At 42.0% G+C, this 19654-nt stretch overlaps 1 protein-coding gene across 1 annotated transcript in view; it reads left to right on the plus strand.

The window, feature by feature from the left end:
* MACF1 (microtubule-actin crosslinking factor 1) overlaps window positions 1-19654 on the plus strand; it is a 357742-nt gene that overhangs the window by 245097 nt on the left and 92991 nt on the right. The window contains 11 exon segments of the mRNA XM_021095983.1: window positions 169-345; window positions 601-724; window positions 1552-1760; window positions 2123-2440; window positions 6838-7004; window positions 8259-8415; window positions 10348-10465; window positions 14953-15015; window positions 15661-15902; window positions 17241-17370; window positions 18621-18820. Of these exon segments, the coding sequence (XP_020951642.1) occupies window positions 169-345; window positions 601-724; window positions 1552-1760; window positions 2123-2440; window positions 6838-7004; window positions 8259-8415; window positions 10348-10465; window positions 14953-15015; window positions 15661-15902; window positions 17241-17370; window positions 18621-18820 (1905 nt within the window).

Below are 19654 nucleotides of genomic sequence, written 5' to 3' on the forward strand. Positions count from 1 at the left end.
CAGGACCCTGCTTGTAGAAAATGATTGTTATCTGTCCTCGGAGGCCAGCACTGCCCTTGACTTTGTTACAGTCAGTAGCAGAGCCAGGCCTCTTTGAACTATGCCTAGGAAGCTGCTGCCTCTGACCTGACCTGCTGAAGCCTGCTTTTCCTTCCTTCTCTGGCACAGTGTGCACGATTGGGCGCTCACCTGAATACGTTGCTGGGCCAGTACCAGCAGTTCCAGAGCAGCGCTGATAGCCTGCAGGCCTGGATGAAAGCTTGTGAGGCCAGTGTGGAGAAGCTCCTCTCAGATACCATTGCCTCTGACCCTGGGGTCCTACAACAGCAGCTTGCAACAACGAAGGTGAGCCAGGGCACAGCTGTTGGCCTGCATGGCTTAGAGTACCCTCAAAGCAAACCAAATGCTTGCATAGGTTAAAGGCAGCGATTGGGGGGCCTTGGACAAGATCTGATTCCTAGACACTGTGTTCTAATGTCTGCAGCTCTGGATACACATAATTATTCTATTATTATCCCACTCAGTAGCTCTTAACTCCTAGAACCAGCTTTGATTACACACTCTGATGTTTTTCTTCTATCCTTTTTCATGGACAAGCAGCAGTTGCAGGAGGAACTAGCTGAGCACGAAGTACCTGTAGAAAAGCTCCAAAAAGTTGCTCATGACCTCATGGAAATTGAAGGGGAGCCAGCCCCAGATTGCAAGCATGTTCAAGAAACTACAGGTATGAAGCAGCAATAGCCAGAGTCCTCCCCTAATTCCTGATTCTGTCATGTATCATGTTGTGTTGTACAAGTGTCTGTGGCGATGGCTAGGGGCTGAGAATATAGTTTACCCTCTAATGGATTTTATTCTTTCACCATAGAAGGCCTTCTTGGTCTGGCTTCAACCCGTTTTTTGTGGCCTTCTAGCCACACTCGACTTTTTTCCTTTCCCAAGTAATCTAGTCATTTCCTCATTACTTTACCCCTGAAGTTTTTCATGCTCCTTATTAGCTGCTAACCTTTTATTGAGTGCTTATCATGCATGATGAAATTTTGCTTGTGGTGGAGATGGAACCAGGAAGTTACTTCTTTTGTAAAGTGCTGACCACCACTGGCCCCCAAAAGAAGCAAAAGATAAATCAATCTTCCTCTGGGCTTCTCTACTATAGTACTCCTAGTACAAATAGAGAACTTGGGAATTTATTTTCATCATTAGTTATGATGTGCCTTCCTCTACTTGTGCTCTCTTGAAGGACTTTGGTTTTTTTTTTGGGGGGGGGGGTGTCCATGGCATATGAAAGTTCCCAGGCTAGGGGTCGAATCAGAGCTATAGCTGCCACCCTGTACCACAGCCACAGCAATGTGGGATCCAAGCTGAATCTGCGACCTACACCACAGCTCGCGGCAACACCGGATCCCCTGACCCGAACCGGCATCCTCATGGATACTAGGCAGATTCATTTCTGCTGCACCACAATGGGAATCCCCTAAAAAAAAATTCTTTTTTGTAGAAAGCACGACACAAAAATAGTCTCCACTCTCTCTTCTCATGGCCTTGATTTTCCAGATTCCATGCTCAGCCATTTCCAAAGCCTCTCCAGCAGACTGGCTGAGCGCTCTGCTCTCCTGCAGAAGGCAATTGCCCAGTCTCAGAGCGTGCAGGAAAGCCTGGACAGCCTGTTGCAGTCCATCAGGGAAGTTGAAAACAACCTGGAAGAGGAGCAGGTGGCATCTCTGTCATCAGGAGTCATCCAGGAAGCCCTGGCCACTAACATGGTGAGACCTGTGCCCCAAGAGTTAGCATGGAGGGTGTGTTTGCCATGTTCTGTAATGACATCACTTTGGAAAAGTATCAGGAAAGGAATTCATTTCTGTGAATCTTCTAATAAGAGAGATGATGACTAATCCCCATAAAGGTATGTCTATCCAATTTTCAAGCCATTGGTAAGCTTGAGGAACAGTGGTGATAGCAAAGTCTTTGGTGGCCCAGGCTGGAGAGCTAAGGGTACAGAAGGTGTTCTGATGGTTCTGTTGCATTCCTCCAGCCCTCCTTGAGGTTACTTGAAGTTTATCAGTTTGTGGCTCAGATATTCCAAAATAAGCGAGCGGGGAACTGATAGACATGTTCTTGACGACAGAAACTGAAGCAGGACATTGGTCGGCAAAAGAGCAGCTTGGAGGCCACCCGTGAGATGGTGACCCGATTCATGGAGACAGCAGACAGCACCACGGCTGCAGTGCTGCAGGGTAAACTGGCGGAGGTGAGCCATCGCTTCGAACAGCTCTGTCTACAGCAGCAAGAAAAGGAGAGCTCCCTAAAAAAGCTTCTGCCCCAGGCAGAGATGTTTGAACATCTCTCTGATAAGCTGCAGCAATTCATGGAAAACAAAAGTCGGATGCTGGCCTCTGGAAATCAGCCAGATCAAGATATTGCGCATTTCTTCCAGCAGATCCAGGTGAGGCTATATCCACCAATTTGGCAGAATAAAGGGAAAAGAAGGGCAAGGGAAAAAAAAATTTACTGAGCACATGCTGTGTCAGTTAGTGTACTAGTAGAGACTTTACCTGCATTATCTTAAAGAATTCTAATAGCCATTCTGTAAATTAGATATTGTTTGTCCCCCCCCTTTTTTTGCCTTTTTAAGGCCACACCTGTGGCATACAGAGGTTCCCAGGCTAGGGGTTGAATTAGAGCTGTAGCTGCCATCCTCCACCACAGCCACGGCAAAACCAGATCCCGGCCATATCTGTGACCTACACCACATCTCATGGCAACGCTGGATCCTTAACCCGCTGAGCGAGGCGAGGGATCAAACCTTGGTCCTCCGAGATACTAATCAGATTCGTTTCCTCTGAGCCACTGTGGGAACTCCATGTTTGTCCATTTTTTGAAAACATAGCCTAGATGTGTTTTTCCACATCTTCAGCCCAGATCAGCAGGGATCCTTAGCTCATAGCCACTCAGTCTTTCACGTTGATAGAAACTTCATCCTGACATATGCTCTCACAATTAACTGCTGCAAGAGGAAGAGGGCATATCATATCTGTTTACATTTCATTGGTCAAACATATTTCACATGACCACCCCTGGCTTTCAGTGGAGTGGAGAAAGGTAACCCTACCACACGCCTAGTAGGTGCAGAGCTGGGAATCTTTGATAAAGGGTTATTACCTCCCAAGATATAGATGTCTATCCAGGAGTAGGGTTGCGGGTACTTAATTTGACCAAGTAGTGGCTAACCTGAGCTCCAGGTGGCTGCACCTGCTCACATTCCTGTCTGTTGTACCTCAGCATTTGCTCTATCCCTACATTGCTGCCTTAGGTTTATCCAACTATCTGACTTTTTCCACACTATATGCAGTCTCATTGTTTTGGTTTGCTCTCTTTTTGCTTTTTTTGGAAAAATTTTAAACATATAACAAAGTAAAAGGAATGGTACAATAAATACCAGTATACTTTTCACCTGGCTTTATCAATTGCTAACTGTTTTAACTGCAAACCATGCCCACAGCTGTGATCCATGCCATAGCTGCAGCAACACCAGATTCTTCAACCCACTGCGTGGGGCTGGGGATCAACCCACACCTCTTACAATGACCCAAGCCACTGTAGTCACATTCCTAACCCACTGCACCACAGCGGGAACTCCTAAGTTTTATTTTTAAACATTAATATAGCTCATAACTTTTTTTAAAGGTTACACTCAAGGGGAGTTCCCGTCGTGGCGCAGTGGTTAACGAATCTGCCTAGGATCCATGAGGTTGCGGATTCGGTCCCTGCCCTTGCTCAGTGGGTTAATGATCCGGTGTTGCCGTGAGCTGTGGTGTAGGTTGCAGACGTGGCTCAGATCCCGCATTGCTGTGGCTCTGGCGTAGGCCGGTGGCTACAGCTACGATTCGACCCCTAGCCTGGGAACCTCCATATGCCGTGGGAGCGGCCCAAAGAAATAGCAAAAAGACCAAAAAAAAGTTACACTCAAGGTATAGCAAAGGGAATAAGGATGCACTCTTACTCTCTTCCCTGTTTCTTCCATCCCATTCTCATTCACCCCCACAGGTAATGGATTTCAGGTTTATTCTATTTCTTTTTTCCAAAATAAACACACCATTTCTCATTCTTCCTTACCCAGAAAGGGGTACGTTATATAATCTTTTGCGCTTTCCTTTTTTATTTAATATGTGCTGGAAATCATGTAATTCATAATGGTCTTAGATCTCTTTTTTATTTTTTTAAACTTGGAGTTCCCATTATGGTTCAGCAGGTTAAGAATCCAACTAGTATCCATGAGAATGCAAGTTTGATCCCTGACCTCGCTCAGTGGGGTAAGGATCCGGCATTGCCAAAAGCTGCATTGTAGGTTGCAGATGCAGCTCGGATCCTGCATTGCTGTGGCTGTGACATAGACTGGCAGCTGCAGCTCCAATTCGACCCCTAGCGTGGGAACTAACATATGCTGTCAGTGTGGCCCTAAAAAGCAAGCAAAACAAAAACAAAAAACAAAAAAACTGTACATTAATTTTGAGGATAAACCATAATTTATTCCACCAGACTTTTATTCTGGTTGTTAACCAGGATTGTGCTATTAGGAATAACACCACAGTGAATAACTTTGTATATTTCACTCATATTATTGAAAGTATATATTCAGAATAAGTTCCTAGAGTGGAATTGTGGCAACAGAGGATGAATGGCTATGTGGTTTTGTTAGGTAATGGTCAGATTTCCCTCCATGAGGAATTCAGCATTTTGCATTCCCACCAGCAGTGTATGAGAGTACCTGTTTCCCCTGTAGTCTCACTAATAGAATACATTGTCAAGCATTTAAGTTTTTGCTAATCTTATTGATAAAACATGGTATCTCAATGTGATTGTAATTTTTGATTTCTTCGCTCAGTGAAGTCGATTATAGTTTTATACTATAAATAATAATTTGTAAACTATGGGTTCATATCTTTTGCCACTTCTGTCAAAAGTGTGGTCTTTTTTTTTTTTTTCTTTCAACTTAAAAGAGTTCTATGTTAGGGAAATTCTTTATATGTGAGGTGTTGGAAATATTTTCTCACAGTTTGTCCTTTGTCTTTCGCTTTGCTTATGGTGTTTTTGGCCATGTAAAAGTTGTTTTAAAAATTTCTATACAATGGATTTTATCTCTCTTTTTAAAAATGAATATAGCTGACATACAATTTTATGTTAGTTTCAGATGTACAACATAGTGACTCAACATTTAAATACATCACAAAATGATTACCATGGTAAAGCTAGGAAGCATCTGTCCCCAAAGTTACTACAGTATTTGTGACCATATTCCTTATGCTGTATTTTACATCCCTATGACTTAAATTTATGAGGGGAGGTTTGCATCTCTTAATTCTGTTCACTTATTTCACCCATCCTTCCAACCTCTCCCCTCTGACAACCTCCTATTTGTTCTCTGTATTTATGAGTCTGTTTTCATTTTGTCTTATTCATTAATTTATTTTGTTTTTTAGAGTTCACATATAAGTAAGATCATACAGTATTAGTCTTTTTCTGACTTATTTCACTTAGCCTGATACACTCTACAGTTATCCATATTGTCACTAATGGCAAGACTTCATACTTTTTAGGGCTGAGAAATATTCCATTGTGTGTGTACGTGTATCACTTCTTCTTTATCCATGTGAATTTTTATGCTGGACTCTCTATTCTATTCCTTTGACTTATATGTCTATTTTTGTGCCAGTACCATTACTGTTTTGATTACTGTCTTTGTAGTACAGCTTGAACTCAGAGATATCACTCTTTCATTGAAGATGTATTTTTAGTCATAGTTTGAAAGCCTTTTGCCACACCCAGGTTATGATGGAATTTATGCTCACTTTCTTCTAGAACTTGCATGGTTTCATTTTTTTAAACTTGATTATTTTAACAATTGAAATGTATTCTGAGGTATTATGGTATGAGGTATGAGTACAAGTTTATCTTTTTCCAATTTTCTGTCTCGTTGTTTCCAATATCATTTCTTTGAAAAGTCTATCTTCACCCAGTAATTTGAGGACACATCTTTATCAAATACAAAATTCCAAATGTATTCAAGTCTATTTCTTGATTTTTCTGTTCTATTTCACTATCTTTCTGTTCACTAACCATAGTATACTTTTTTTTTCTTTATGAGGCTGTATCTGAGGCATATGGAAGTTCCCAGGCTAGGGGTCAGATCAGAGCTGCAGCTGCCAGCCTATGTCACAGCCATACCAATGCAGGATCTGAGCTATGTCTGCAACCTACACCACAGTTCATGGCAACTCTGGATACTTAACCCGCTGATCAAGGCCAGGGATCAAACCTGCATCCTCATGTTTATGCTAGTTGCATTTGTTACTGCTGAGCCACAATGGGAACTCCTGAACATTTCTTTAAAGGAGATTGATTCCTTTGCAACTCCTAGCCACTTTCAGGTGGATTGAAAAAATCCCACATATTTTATGTTACGATCTAGCAGTTGACCCAGTAAACATACCTCTTTTCTTTTCTTTTTTAAAATGAGTTTTATTTTTTCCATTGTAATTGGTTTACAGTGTTCTGTCAGTTTTCTACTGTACAGCAAAGTGACCCTGTCACACATACACATATACATTCTTTTTCTCATATTATCCTCCATCATGCTCCATAAGTGACTAGCTATAGTTCCCAGTGCTATAACAGCAGGATCTCATTGCTTATCCATTCCAAACATGCCTCTTTTTTTGTTCCCTCTTTTTCTGCAGATTAGGGATAACTTGTCTAAGCTTTAATCTAGATACATTTCATTCTTTAGAGTCTATTGGTTTATAAGGATCAAAGGATTAATACATTTCCTTGTCTGCTTGACAGGAGCTCAATTTGGAAATGGAAGACCAGCAGGAGAACCTGGATACTCTTGAGCACCTGGTCACTGACCTGAGCTCCTGCGGCTTTGCACTGGACCTGTCCCAGCACCAGAACAGGGTACAGAACCTCAAAAAGGACTTCACAGAGCTACAGAAGACAGTTAAAGAAAGGTGAGTTTCATGTTTGGAGCTAATTTTTTCTTGCTGTAGAATGACATGATTTTCTCTTCCTTCCTCATCAGACAAGATGGCATCAAAACTCTGCTACTGAGCCATAGGAGATTGGAATGTGCCTCTTTCAAAGCTACTCAGTCTATTTGATGCTTAGTGTCTTTCTGTTACTAAATTATGAGTTCTTTCGCAGTAGTGGAGCCTGGCTCCCCCTCTGTACCATGAAAAGCCCTGGTCACCTGGACCAAACAGAACAAATCGTGTCAGCAAGTAGGATTGTGGCAGGATTTGAAATAGTGAGAAAAATTGGAAGAGACTTCCCGGACATAATTTAGGGTTATGTTGGCTCTCCATACTGCTTGTTTTGACCACATTTAAGTAGGCGTTTTGAAGGAGTTCCTGGATTCTTCTTTTAAGGCAAACATGGGAAAATACAACAAAGGTGACTGACTTCAGATTATCAGCTCACTGTTGAAAAGCCGTGGTCCCCCCAGGAGAAACCCTCACGTGGGTTTAAAGCTTCGTACAACTTCCTTTGGTTTAGCCATAAATATCTCTGTTTAGCAGATGGCTACAGCTTCGGGGAAAGCAGTTGCTCATATCACCCCTGTAAGCAGCAGGTTATTTAGTGCAGGGGAACGGGACAGAACAGAGGCCAAGAAGGCTTTGTTTTTCTTCCTCTCTGTTGAAGGCCTTTTAGCTTTATGAAGAACCAGGATCTCTGGCTCGAAGTCTAATAGACATGACCATTTCCAAAAGTTAATTTCAAGACTGAATTCTCCTCCTTCTTTGATTTATTTTACTCATTGATGTGCTTGGCCTAACCTCGCTGAGCCTCAGCTTTGGCATCTTCCTTGCTAAAGGAATTAGCATTTGAATTGGGCCTTGAAAGAGTCAAATACCTAAAAAATAGCTGAGCTGAACTTGAGATCCAAAGCCTGCATTCTTTCCATTGTATCATAGTACCTAAATAGCAGGCTCTCTTTAGTTTTTCTCACTTTCACTTTAGCCTGGAGTAAGATTGAAGACTCCTTTCTCCAGAAATGTCCAAACAAGGACAACAGATTCCTTAGTTTGATGCTCTCCTACATTATATGTGATTGTTTAGCCAAAGCTGCCATGGAAAAGATTATGGGAAGGAAAGGCCCTGTTAGGAAACTGATGCCTAGAGTCCTAGAATGAACCTAGTTTTAGTTCAAGTTGACTGCTTTACAAAGCATAGTCTGGCCAGTAACAAAATGTCTCCATTGACAGAGAGGAAGATGCATCGTCTTGCCAGGAGCAGTTAGATGAATTCCGGAAGCTGGTTAGGACTTTTCAGAAATGGCTGAAGGAAACTGAAGGGACCATTCCGCCTACGGAGACTTTCATGAGTACTAAAGAGCTGGAAAAGCAGATTGAACACCTGAAGGTAGGTGAACAGAGGATCTCCAGGAGCAATCAGTCTAGACAGCCATTTGGGAAAGTGGTGGAAGAAATCCCAGGTACCCATCTGGATCAGAACAGCAATTCTCCATTATTTTCATGTGATTTCCCACCTACCGCCACCCAAGCACTGAGCACCAAAACATCTCCTGTATAAATAACCAAAAAAAAAAAAAACAACCAATCATCTGGGGGTGATACCTATAAAGTTTCAGCTATTTGGGAGCAAGTCTGTCATGTTATGGCAGGTTATGAAAAAGACAGTTGTCAGGTCTCAAGCTCACACTCTCATTGTATGTTTGAGAATTAGACAATTATATGTGAGCAGTTGACCAAATATATGATCAAGAAATTGAGGAGAGAAGAACTAGTACTATGGCTACTAAGGGAAAAGTTAGAACCAGGTGGTTGCAAGGTATCTACAAGGGTAGTATCAGCCTTTCTCCCATCTGCTACAGAATCCCTTCTCTCTTGGATTCATAGTCATCCAGCCTCGATGTTTGCACCTCTGACTTAGTTCTGATTTTTGTTGAAACCAGCCTTCAATTAACTCTCATGTGTTTGCCCTTATTTTCTTAGTATAACAGCATTTATCTTGAGCAGACAAAAGAAAAGAGTTTGGTTGCTTTCACAGAGAGAATGTCAGGAGCATTTGCTGTGGGAACTCCCCAGGATAGAGGTTCCCCAAGTTTTTGGTTCATGGTGCCCTTTGTGTTTCAAGAAAATCCCCCCAAACTAAAAAACCTCACTTGTCAAGTGGTCAGGTCCATATAACTTAACAGTGGTTGTTCACATGGCGTCCAACAGATGTCAGTGTATTTCCCTCAAAAATTTAAAATATCCTGTGAGTCAGTGCATAGTTTGGGAACTGTGGCTCTTTGGAATCAAGAATAACTAATAAAAAAAAATTGACAAGCTCTGAATTGACAAAGCTCAGTTTGAAGTTAGGCAGCATGAGCTTGCCAGATGTTCATGGCCTTGTGTCTTTCTCTGCTGCTACTCTGCAGCTTAAAGTCAAAAGCAAATTAAGATTGTCAAGGAAATTCAATGTGGAGGAAGGGATTGAAGGCTAAGATTGTGTCCCTGCTTCTAAAGGAGTAAAATTCTACTTCTGCAGCAGGCAGTTCACAGCCTAGAGACAACATGACCAGATAGCTTTTGTCTTAGAGCAGGTTTCTCTACATCTCAATATCTAGCTCCTCATTTTACCTCTCAAGTACCATTTCTTTTTTCCCCCCCTTTTTTGGCCACACCCACAGCATATGGAATTTCCTGGGCCAGGGATTGAATCTGAGCTGCAGCTGCGACCTACACCACAACTGCAGCAACATTGGATCCTTAACTCATTGCACCATGCCAGGGATCAAACCAGAGCCACCACAGAGATAATGCTGGATCCTTAATTTGCTGGACCACAGTGGGAACTCCTACGATTTCCTTTTTATTCTTTACACGCATGCTGTTCCCTTGGTCCACTTGGCAAACTCTTAACTCCAAGACTTCTTTCCTCCAGACACAGTTAGATTGGTCCCTTTTATGCTCTTAGAGTCTAGTGACTGTCCATATCACTGTAATAGCATTTATCAAATTATAATGCAGTTGATAATCTGAGATCTTGGTTTGAGGAACTGTGTCATAATCTCATTTTGTATCCCCAGTGTTTGGCACATGCCTGGCCTATAGTAAACACTCAAAAAATATTTGATTGATAGTGAGTGAAAGAGAAGGTCCTAAATATTCCAGAATATCATTCTCCCACACCTTGGCTGGCTAAACCAAGATCTTGAAATGGCTGAGTAAACGAGGATAGTTGCTTAATACTTGTCAAAACTTTAAAGAGTATATGTAGAATAGGTGTCCTTACGTATGAGGAGAAAGCCTCCAGATGTTACATTTTGCTATTGTGTTCTTGAAACAGGGTCTTCTAGATGAATGGGCAAGTAAGGGAACTTTGGTAGAAGAAATCAATTGCAAAGGCACTTCTTTAGAAAATCTCATCATGGACATCACAGCACCTGATTCCCAAGCAAAGACAGGTGAGTGCAGGCTCTTAAAGATGTGGTGAATAAATATCCTTTCCTTTGGCCTTGGGTGGTGACCCCTCATTTGATAAAAGTCAGAATCAAGTTTGGATACGAGAACAAAGCGGGTTTCTAGAAGCAGTCTTCGTGCTCAACCTGATGTGTTTTCCCACTTGCTTTATAACATTGCTCCATTTTGCAGAATCCCTTACCGTGATGGGAAAGTAGTAAGGGGACTAATTGGCCCACTTAGAACTGTCAGATGAACATAGAAGGATTAAAATAGGATTTTCTATCTTGAGGAATTTCTCTCTTTTAATATGTGAAAGGGATGGTTGTGCATCAGCTTTAAATTGGGGTCAGCCCTGGAGGGTAAAAGCATGATATCTTGGAAGAGCTAGGTATTTAGGAGTCAATATTGGTATACCAGCGACCAGCACACTTTTTAAAAGTACATGTGAAGATGGTGCCCAGATAAGTGAATGGTCTCTGCCTGCAAATTAAGTCTTTTGAACAAAATGCATTATGAGCTCAACAGTCACTTGCTGTTGCTGATTGGGATCTCCTAGGTTTTATTGCCAGACTATGTTACTGCACCCCTGTAGTCACTTAAACAGTAAGGGAAAATTTACTTTCTTTTTTTCCTCCTGAGAATGACTACTTTCCTGTTGTATCCTGAAGTTCAAAGATCTCTTGGAACTACCCAGAAGTGACAACATTTCAGGGAATTGGTGATTTTTATATTTCAACACTTAATCTAAATTTAGTGACTTCTGTGTATGACTTGAATCACTCAGCAAACTTTTTCTATAAAGGGCCATATACTAAATATTTTAGGATCGTGAGCCATATGGTTTCTGTCACACCTCTCTGTTGTTGTAGCAGAAAAGCAGTCATAGATGGTATATAAATGAATGGGTGGGGCTATGTCCCAATAATGCTTTGTATATATAGAAATAGGTTTGGCCTATGGACTAAAGTCTTCTGACTCTAATTTCTGGACTAGATCAGTGATTGTTCAAGCTTTCTAGAGTATTAGAATCCTTTTTTAAAACTAAATCTCATGTAGAACTCTACTATATAAAACAAATAAAAACATTTTGTTGACATAAAATTCCCTTAGAAGTGAATTTATAGCATTTAGCTATTATGAAATCCATCAGTGAGACTATTGAGACTATTTTAGTAAATGTAAAATTTTGAAAAAGAGGATTGTTGGATGACAACTTCATTATATGATTTATTTCTCAGTCTTTTTTTTTTTTTTTTTTTGCTTGGATTGTATCCAGAAAATATGGTTCACATAGATTAATAGTTGCAAATGTTTTTAAAAGTTCACTTTACAAGTATGGACATTTCTATTGTTAAATAGTTCTACCCTAATGAGAGCCTGCTCCGAGTAGATATACCTCAGCCTTTTTTTGTTGTTTTATTTAATGTAATTCACGTGTGCTGTAGATGTTTTTCATTGTACATGAGTGGACATGTGTAGGCTCGAATATTATAAAATGCCTGTGAAGAACTACAACTTTTCCCATCAGTGACACTCAGAAAGAATTTTTTTTTTTTTTTGCTTTTTAGGGCTGTACCCACGGCATTTGGAGGTTCCTAGGCTAGGAGTCAACTCAGAACTACAGCTGCCGGCCACAGCCACAACCATAGCCATACCAGATCCGAGCCGTGTCTTCAACCTACACCACAGCTCACAGCAATGCCAGATCCTTAACCCACTGAGCAAGGCCAGGGATCAAACCTGCAACCTCATGGTTCTTAGTTGGATTCGTTTCCGCTGTGCGATGATGGGAACTCCCAGAAAGAAATTTAAGTATATGCATAGAGGTGCAGGAGCTATTTTATTCTTCACTTGCAAAGCCGAATAAATTGGTTGTATCTACAGAGTTACGATGTGGTGTTCAGGTCTCAGTCAGTGGGTGAAGGATCTGGCGTTGCCATGAACTGTGATGTAGGTCACAGACACAGCTCAGATCCCACATTGCTGTGGCTGTAGTGTAGGCCAGTGGCTACAGCTCTGATTTGACCCCCAGCCCGGGAACCCCCATGTGCTGCAGGTGAAGCCCTAAAAAGACAAAAAAAAAAAAAAAATGTGGTTTCCACATAACTGAATGTGTATGTTTTATTGCCATGTTTAAGCACTTAGAAATATATTCTGAATTTTAAAGTTAAACCAGACATTTGTAGGAGTTCTCATGTGGCGAAATAAGCTGAAGATCTGGCATTGTCACTGCAGTGGCTTTAAGTCCATTCCTTGGCTTGGGAACTTCTGCAGGCATGCCCCCCCCACCCCCCAAAAAAGCCAAATTTACAGAGCCCCTAAAGCCACCTCCTTAAGTTGCTTTGAAAACCAGTTTGAGGAGTTCCCATCTTGGCTCAGTGGTTAACGAATCTGACTGGGAACTGTGACGTTTCGGGTTCAATCCCTGGCCTTGTTCAGTGGGTTAAGGATCCGGCGTTGCCGTGAGCTGTGGTGTAGGTTGTAGACTCGGCTTGGATCTGGCATTGCTGGGGCTCTGGCGTAGGCCGGCATCTGTAGCTCCAATTAGACCCCTAGCCTGGGAACCTCCATATGCTGTGGGTGCGGCCCTGAAAAGACAGACAAAAAACAAAAAAGAAAAAACAAGCAAACAAACAAACAAACAAACAAATAATTGAAGATCACTAGCCTGAGTGCTGTTAAAGTTCTCAGCCGTCTCTGAAAACACAGGAGTGTTCTAGCATTTGTGCTCTTCCGATTTCCTAAAGTGCTTTCACATATGCTACCTCACCACCTCTCCCGAATAACCCTATGAGGGCTGACAAGATAGGTAGTATTATCCTCCTATCCCAGAGGACATACTGAGGTCTGTCCTAGCTTAAGGCTCAGGTACTGAGATAGTGACACTCTTGGCTATGACCGTCTTCTCCACATTACTAGTCCAGTTTCTTTTTGGCCATCACCACACTGCAGTGGAATATGATCTTTCCACTTGATCCATTTTTTTTTTCTTCTTTGGCTGCCCTGCTGCATATGGAGTTCCCAGGCCAGGGATCATATCCAAGCCACAGTTTCCACCGTTGCCACACCTGTGGGAACACCAGATCCTTAACCCACTGTGCGGGGACCAGGGATTGAACCTGCGTCCCAATACTCCAGAGATGCTACACATCCCATTGCACCACAGTAGGAACTTCTATACCATTTTTTAATTGAAAATGCAATCATGTTAACATTTAAAAGTTTTACAGTATTTTCTAATAAAACCTTGCACATGACTTTTTCCACAGTGCAGTCAGTGCACACAACCCTAACCCTAACCCTGCCCCCCTTCTTAATATCACTTTTATTTATTTATTTTGACCACACCTGTGGCTTGGGGAAGTTCCTAAACCAGGAATTGAACCTGAGATGACAGCAGTGAAAATGCTGAATCCTAACCATTAGGCCACCAGGGAACTCCTGTTATGCCCTTTGAATGTAACATTATGTTATGACTATTCTTCACATTTCTGTATAATCTTTATAATTAAATGATGTGGTTTTTACTCAGGTTACTCCTAAAACAACAAGGAATCAACTTGGGGAGAATATAGGTGAAACTGTGGTAATTAGAAACAGAGGCAAAGGCCCTAAACAAAACTTAGGGAAATATTTATCAGCCAGATTTATTGACGCTTTGAATTTCTGTTTTCTGGTGGGGAAAGAGGAGTAGAAAGTCCTGAAAGAAAAGACAGGGACTCTTTTGAATCAGTGTTTAAAAAGGCTCGTTTTAATGTCTTTACTAAAAGATGCTGCTTTTTTTTATGTCCTTAATTTTACTGATTCACTTTTATTATATTGAAGAATATTGATGTTAAAGTTAAATCTTCTTGGGAGTTCACATCATCACTCATTGGTTAATGAACCTGACTAGTATCCATGAGGATTCGTGTTTGATCCCTGCCCTTAACCTACAGTGTTGCCGTGAGTTGTGGTATAGGTCGCAGATGCAGCTCAGATACCGAGTTGCTGTGGCATAGGCTGGCAGCTGCAGCTCTAATTCAACCCCTAGCCTGAGAACCTCCATATGTCATGGCCCCCCAAAAATAAATAAGTAAATAAACAAACTTATAAAATAAATAAGTAAAGTAAAACCTTTTGGGCTGTATTTTAAGTCATCATTCCAAAGTATGTCTAATAGTATTCCAAAGACTTAGTCATTTTACTAATACTTGCTTCACAAAATTAGGGCAGTGTCCAAAAAATCCAAATTGGAGATTTAAGAAGACAGTTTGGATTTCCTCTAGAAAAGATTGGTAATCGTTACTGCTGAGGAGCAGAAATACCTCAAGTGACACTGTTGCCTGGCAGCTAAAATGATTTGTCTCTTTTCATGAGTATGTTGTCTTGTGCTGTGTTAACTTCCTGATAACCTGATCTTAAAGTGAGTGCCAAAGGACAGTTTCGGTGCCTGTATGTATTCCTAACACGTTTGTCTTGCCCTGTTTGTCTCTGTCCTTCTGCTCAGGTTCCATACTGCCCCCTGTAGGAAGCTCTGTAGGCAGTGTAAACGGATACCACACCTGCAAAGGTGAGAATGCCATTTCAATGGTGCCTCTTTGTTGGGTGTGTTAGGACAGTGTTCATGTTTGCATCTGTGTATGTTTCCATGTATGTGGAAGGCCTGCTGCCAGGATAGGTGTGAGGATAAGAATATGAGAGAAGCAACTGTGATGCCTCTTTGTGGCCAGCTAAAGGCTAAACAGTTTGGCAGCCAGTGAAATAAAGGTACTAAGCAAATAAACTGGACCACTAGCTAAGCCCAGTAAGGACAGACCTGAAAGAAAATATAAGCAAATATTTTAATTATAAAGAAGGCATACTAGAGGTAGTCTAGCCCTCAGCCTCCCAGCTAAGTTTTCTTCTCTGTAGTTTGAAGAAGAGGAAGCAGAAGAATGCCCCAGATCCTTTACTCCCTTCATTTTTGTTGTTCCCATGTTTACATAGCATTTTATTTATACATCTGAGTATATGTAATGCCAGAATCAGAAATCGGATTGATGAGAGCTCTTTTGCTTTTTGTCTGTAAACAGGAGCTTTTATGTGATTTACCGGGAAGATTATCTTAATAGAAAGAGTAGGAGAGATACTTAATCCTGTTGAATAATTTAGTGAGGAACCAGTGAGGATGCATGGAGAGCTATTCCCAGTGTGATTTCTGTTTCTGTGATGCTAGATCTGACGGAGATCCAGTGTGACATGTCAGATGTAAACCTGAAATATGAGAAACTCGGGGAAGTGCTACGGGAACGCCAGGAAAGCCTTCAGGCTGTCCTCAGCAGAGTGCAGGAAGTTCAGAAGGAGGCAAGCTCCGTGCTCCAGTGGCTGGAATCAAAAGAGGAAGTCCTGAAAGGCTTGGATGCCTCTTCATCTCCAACCAAGACAGAGACAGTGAGAGCCCAAGCTGAGTCTAACAAGGTACTATGCTCGCCTTAGCTGTATCCCAAGCACTCAGAGCAAGGGCTGTTGTACCAGCGTTCCTGCCAGAGCCTCGGGCCTGTGAGTGCGTCATGCCACACACTCAGGCATGATGACCAGCAAGTTTGACTTTCAAATGATTAATATGCCTAAGCTCTCCCAGAGAATCTTCTTACTTATGAAATTAGAGAGTGTCATCAATCAGAATGAGAAACGAAACCAGATCTGTTTGTGGAAGAACAGCCCTCCTCAGAAGCATCAGTTCAGAGTTCCCATTGTGGCTCAGCATTAAGAATCCGACTAGTATCCATGAGGATGTGGGGTTCGATCCCTGGCCTCACTCAGTGGGTTAAAGGATCCAGCATTGCCGTGAGCTCTGGTGTAGGTCACAGACATGGCTCGGATCTGGCTTTGCTGTGGCTGTGGCCCAGGCCAGCAGCTGTAGCTCAGATTTGATCCCCCAGCCTGGGAACCTCCTTATGCCATGGGTGTGGGCCTTGAAAACCAAAAAAAAGCATCAATTCTTTGAGAATGGATCTAGTTTTCTGTGTGATGGTGCAAGCTAGACCTTCTCATCAAAACACCTCTCTAACTCTTGGAAGGATCTAAGTAGATGTGATTACAGTTCATTCTTAAGATTGACATGTAGGAGCAGGAAAAATGTCAAAAGAAGTAAGACCACACAGAAAATCCTATAAAAATTTTTCATCAAAAATGTTTATATTCTAGGAGTTCCTATCGTGGCTTAGCAGTAATGAACCCAACTAGTATCCATGAGGATTCTGGTTCGATCCCTGGCCTCGCTCAGTGGGTTAAGGATCCAGCATCGCCATGAGCTGTGGTGTAGGTCGCAGACGCAGCTTGGTTCTGGCGTTGCTGTGGCTCTGGCGTAGGCCAGCGGCTGTAGCTGCAATTCGACCTCTGGGCTGGAAACTTCCACATGCCGCAGGTGCAGCCCTAAAAATCCAAAAAAAATAAAAAATAGAAACAAAAATGTTTGTATTCCAGTTGAGCCCAGCATGTCACCTCCCACAGCTGCATGAGCATCATCATTTTCAGCATGGTTGGATTTTGACACTTTTAGTTTATAGAGATTAGTAATTTTCTTATTGGATTACTAATGTGTTGTATATAAAAGAAATTCAGATCCTGCCATCTAGATTTTTCTTTTAAATAAAAATTGAAGCAGCAAGGTTAAGTATCTTAAAATCTTGAGAGAAGTCATAGATAGAATCAGCGTAGAACCTATTGCTGCCCAGTCATCTGTCATTTCCTCCACACTCTCAACTTTGTTTCCTGTCCAGAAATTCACAGCATATGTGATGTTCTTCCTCCTAGGCCTTCCTGGCTGAACTGGAACAGAATTCTCCGAAAGTCCAAAATGTAAAGGAAGCCCTGACTGCATTACTGATGACATATCCCAACTCACAAGAAGCAGAAAACTGGAAGAAAATGCAAGAGGAGCTCAGTACGTTTTTACAGGGGTGTTACAAATTCACTAGATCACTTGTCTTCAAAGCAAATACAGAATTTCAGCACATTCAATAAATAAGAATTATTTTTAGTTAATTTTCATAAGGAAGCAAGAGGGCCGTATAGGGTTAGAGAATGATCGGATTATGAAAAAATTTAGAGATTCCAGTCAAAGTGTCAGAAGTTTGTGTTTCCTGGGCAAGTCTGACAGTTTTCTGTGACAAAGAGAACATTCATGATAAAAATGAAAAATGGAAAATAGTCTAAATATTCAGTGAAAGAATTAGATAAATGATGCTGCTTTCATAATATTGAACTATGAATGATGTATATGAATGTGTATTTGGTATAAAAAACTTAATTGGTAGGAGAAAAACTTACGAAAGATGTTCATAATATAGTATGTTTAAAAACAGGCTATAAAACAATATGTATGCAGCATAAGATAATTTATAAGCATTGTGCACATAGTTCTTTGCAATTTTGTCCCACATGTAGTTTCATATAACCACCACCACAATCAAGATACAGAACTGTTTGTTACTTTAGTTAAAATCAAATGCAGGAGTTCCCGTCGTGGCGCAGTGGTTAACGAATCCGACTAGGAACCAAGAGGTTGCGGGTTCGGTCCCTGCCTTGCTCAGTGGGTTAAGGATCCGGCGTTGCCGTGAGCTGTGGTGTAGGTTGCAGACACGGCTCGGATCCTGCGTTGCTGTGGCTCTGGCGTAGGCCGGTGGCTACAGCTCCGACTCGACCCCTAGCCTGGGAACCTCCATATGCCGCAGGAGCGGCCCAAGAAATAGCAACAACAACAACAAAAAAAAATACAAAAAAAAAAAAATTTAAATGCAGGTTATTTATAACTTAAAAAACATTTCAGAGTTCCTTTCGTGGCTCAGTGGTTAATGAATCTGACTAGGAACCATGAGGTTGTGGGTTCGATCCCTGGCCTTGCTCAGTGGGTTAAGGATCCGGTGTTGCTGTGAGTGTGGTGTAGGTTGCAGACGGGGCTCGGATCTAGCATAGCTGTGGCGCTGGCGTAGGCCAGCAGCTGTAGCTCCGATTAGACCCCTAGCCTGGGAACCTCCATATGCCGTGGATGCAGCCCTAGAAAAAGACAAAACAAAACATATTTCAATAATGCTCTAGGGGTCATTTCCTGTAGTATACTAGGAACATAATTTAGGGACCAGGCCAGTGGCAGATGAGAGTAAAAGAATACATTCTCTCATTTCCTTTCTACAGATTCCCGATGGGAAAGGGCCACTGAGGTGACAATGGCTCGGCAAAGGCAGCTGGAGGAATCTGCAAGTCATCTCGCCTGCTTCCAGGCTGCAGAATCCCAGCTCCGCCCCTGGCTGATGGAGAAGGAACTGATGATGGGAGTGCTGGGCCCCCTGTCTATTGACCCCAACATGCTGAATGCACAAAAGCAGCAGGTCCAGGTGAGCAGTGTGGTTGAATGCTTTAGAGCAAAGAAATCGGAGTCACATGAACCGGGTTTGAACAGTAGGTTTACATGGCCTTGGACAAGTCATTTAACTTCTCAGTGTCTCCATTTCCTCACTTTTAAAGTATTTTATTTTCTTGTCTTTTTAGGGCCGCACCTGTGGCATATGGAGGTTCCCAGGCTAGGAGTTGAATTGGATCTGTAGTCACCTGCCTATGTTGCAGCCATAGCAACACAAGATCTGAGCTGCATTTGCGACCTACCCCACAGCTTGTGGTGACGCTGGATCATTAACGCACTGAGCGAGGCCAGGGATCCAACCCACATCCTCATGGGCACTAGTTGCGTTCGTTACCACTGAGCCACAACAGGAACTCTTCTACTTCCTCACTTTAAATGAGAGGTTTATAAGGTCTTCATCATGGTACCTGTCAAATAGCAGACATTCAATAACTGTATTGTTAATATTATTGACTGAAGTAGTAAGATTGGCAGATATGAGAATGGGAATGTTCAACTAAATTATAGAATCATAGTTTAAATGCCTAGTGGCAGTGATCCACATTACTTTGTGCAATGTCTTATATATGCTGGCTTTATTTAAAGATTTTCTTTTTTTGGTCTTGTTTTAGGGCCCCACCCATAGCATATGGAGATTCCTAGGCTAGGGGTCGAATTGGAGCTGTAACCACCAGCCTATGCCGCAGCCATATCAATGCCAGATCCAAACTGCGTCTGCAGCCTACACCGCAGTTCACAGCAATGCCGAATCCTTAACCCACTGAGTGAGGCCAGGGATCAAACCTGCATCCTCATGGATACCAGTCAG

Source organism: Sus scrofa, chromosome 6 (assembly GCF_000003025.6).
Source record: "Sus scrofa isolate TJ Tabasco breed Duroc chromosome 6, Sscrofa11.1, whole genome shotgun sequence".
NCBI lineage: Eukaryota > Metazoa > Chordata > Mammalia > Artiodactyla > Suidae > Sus > Sus scrofa.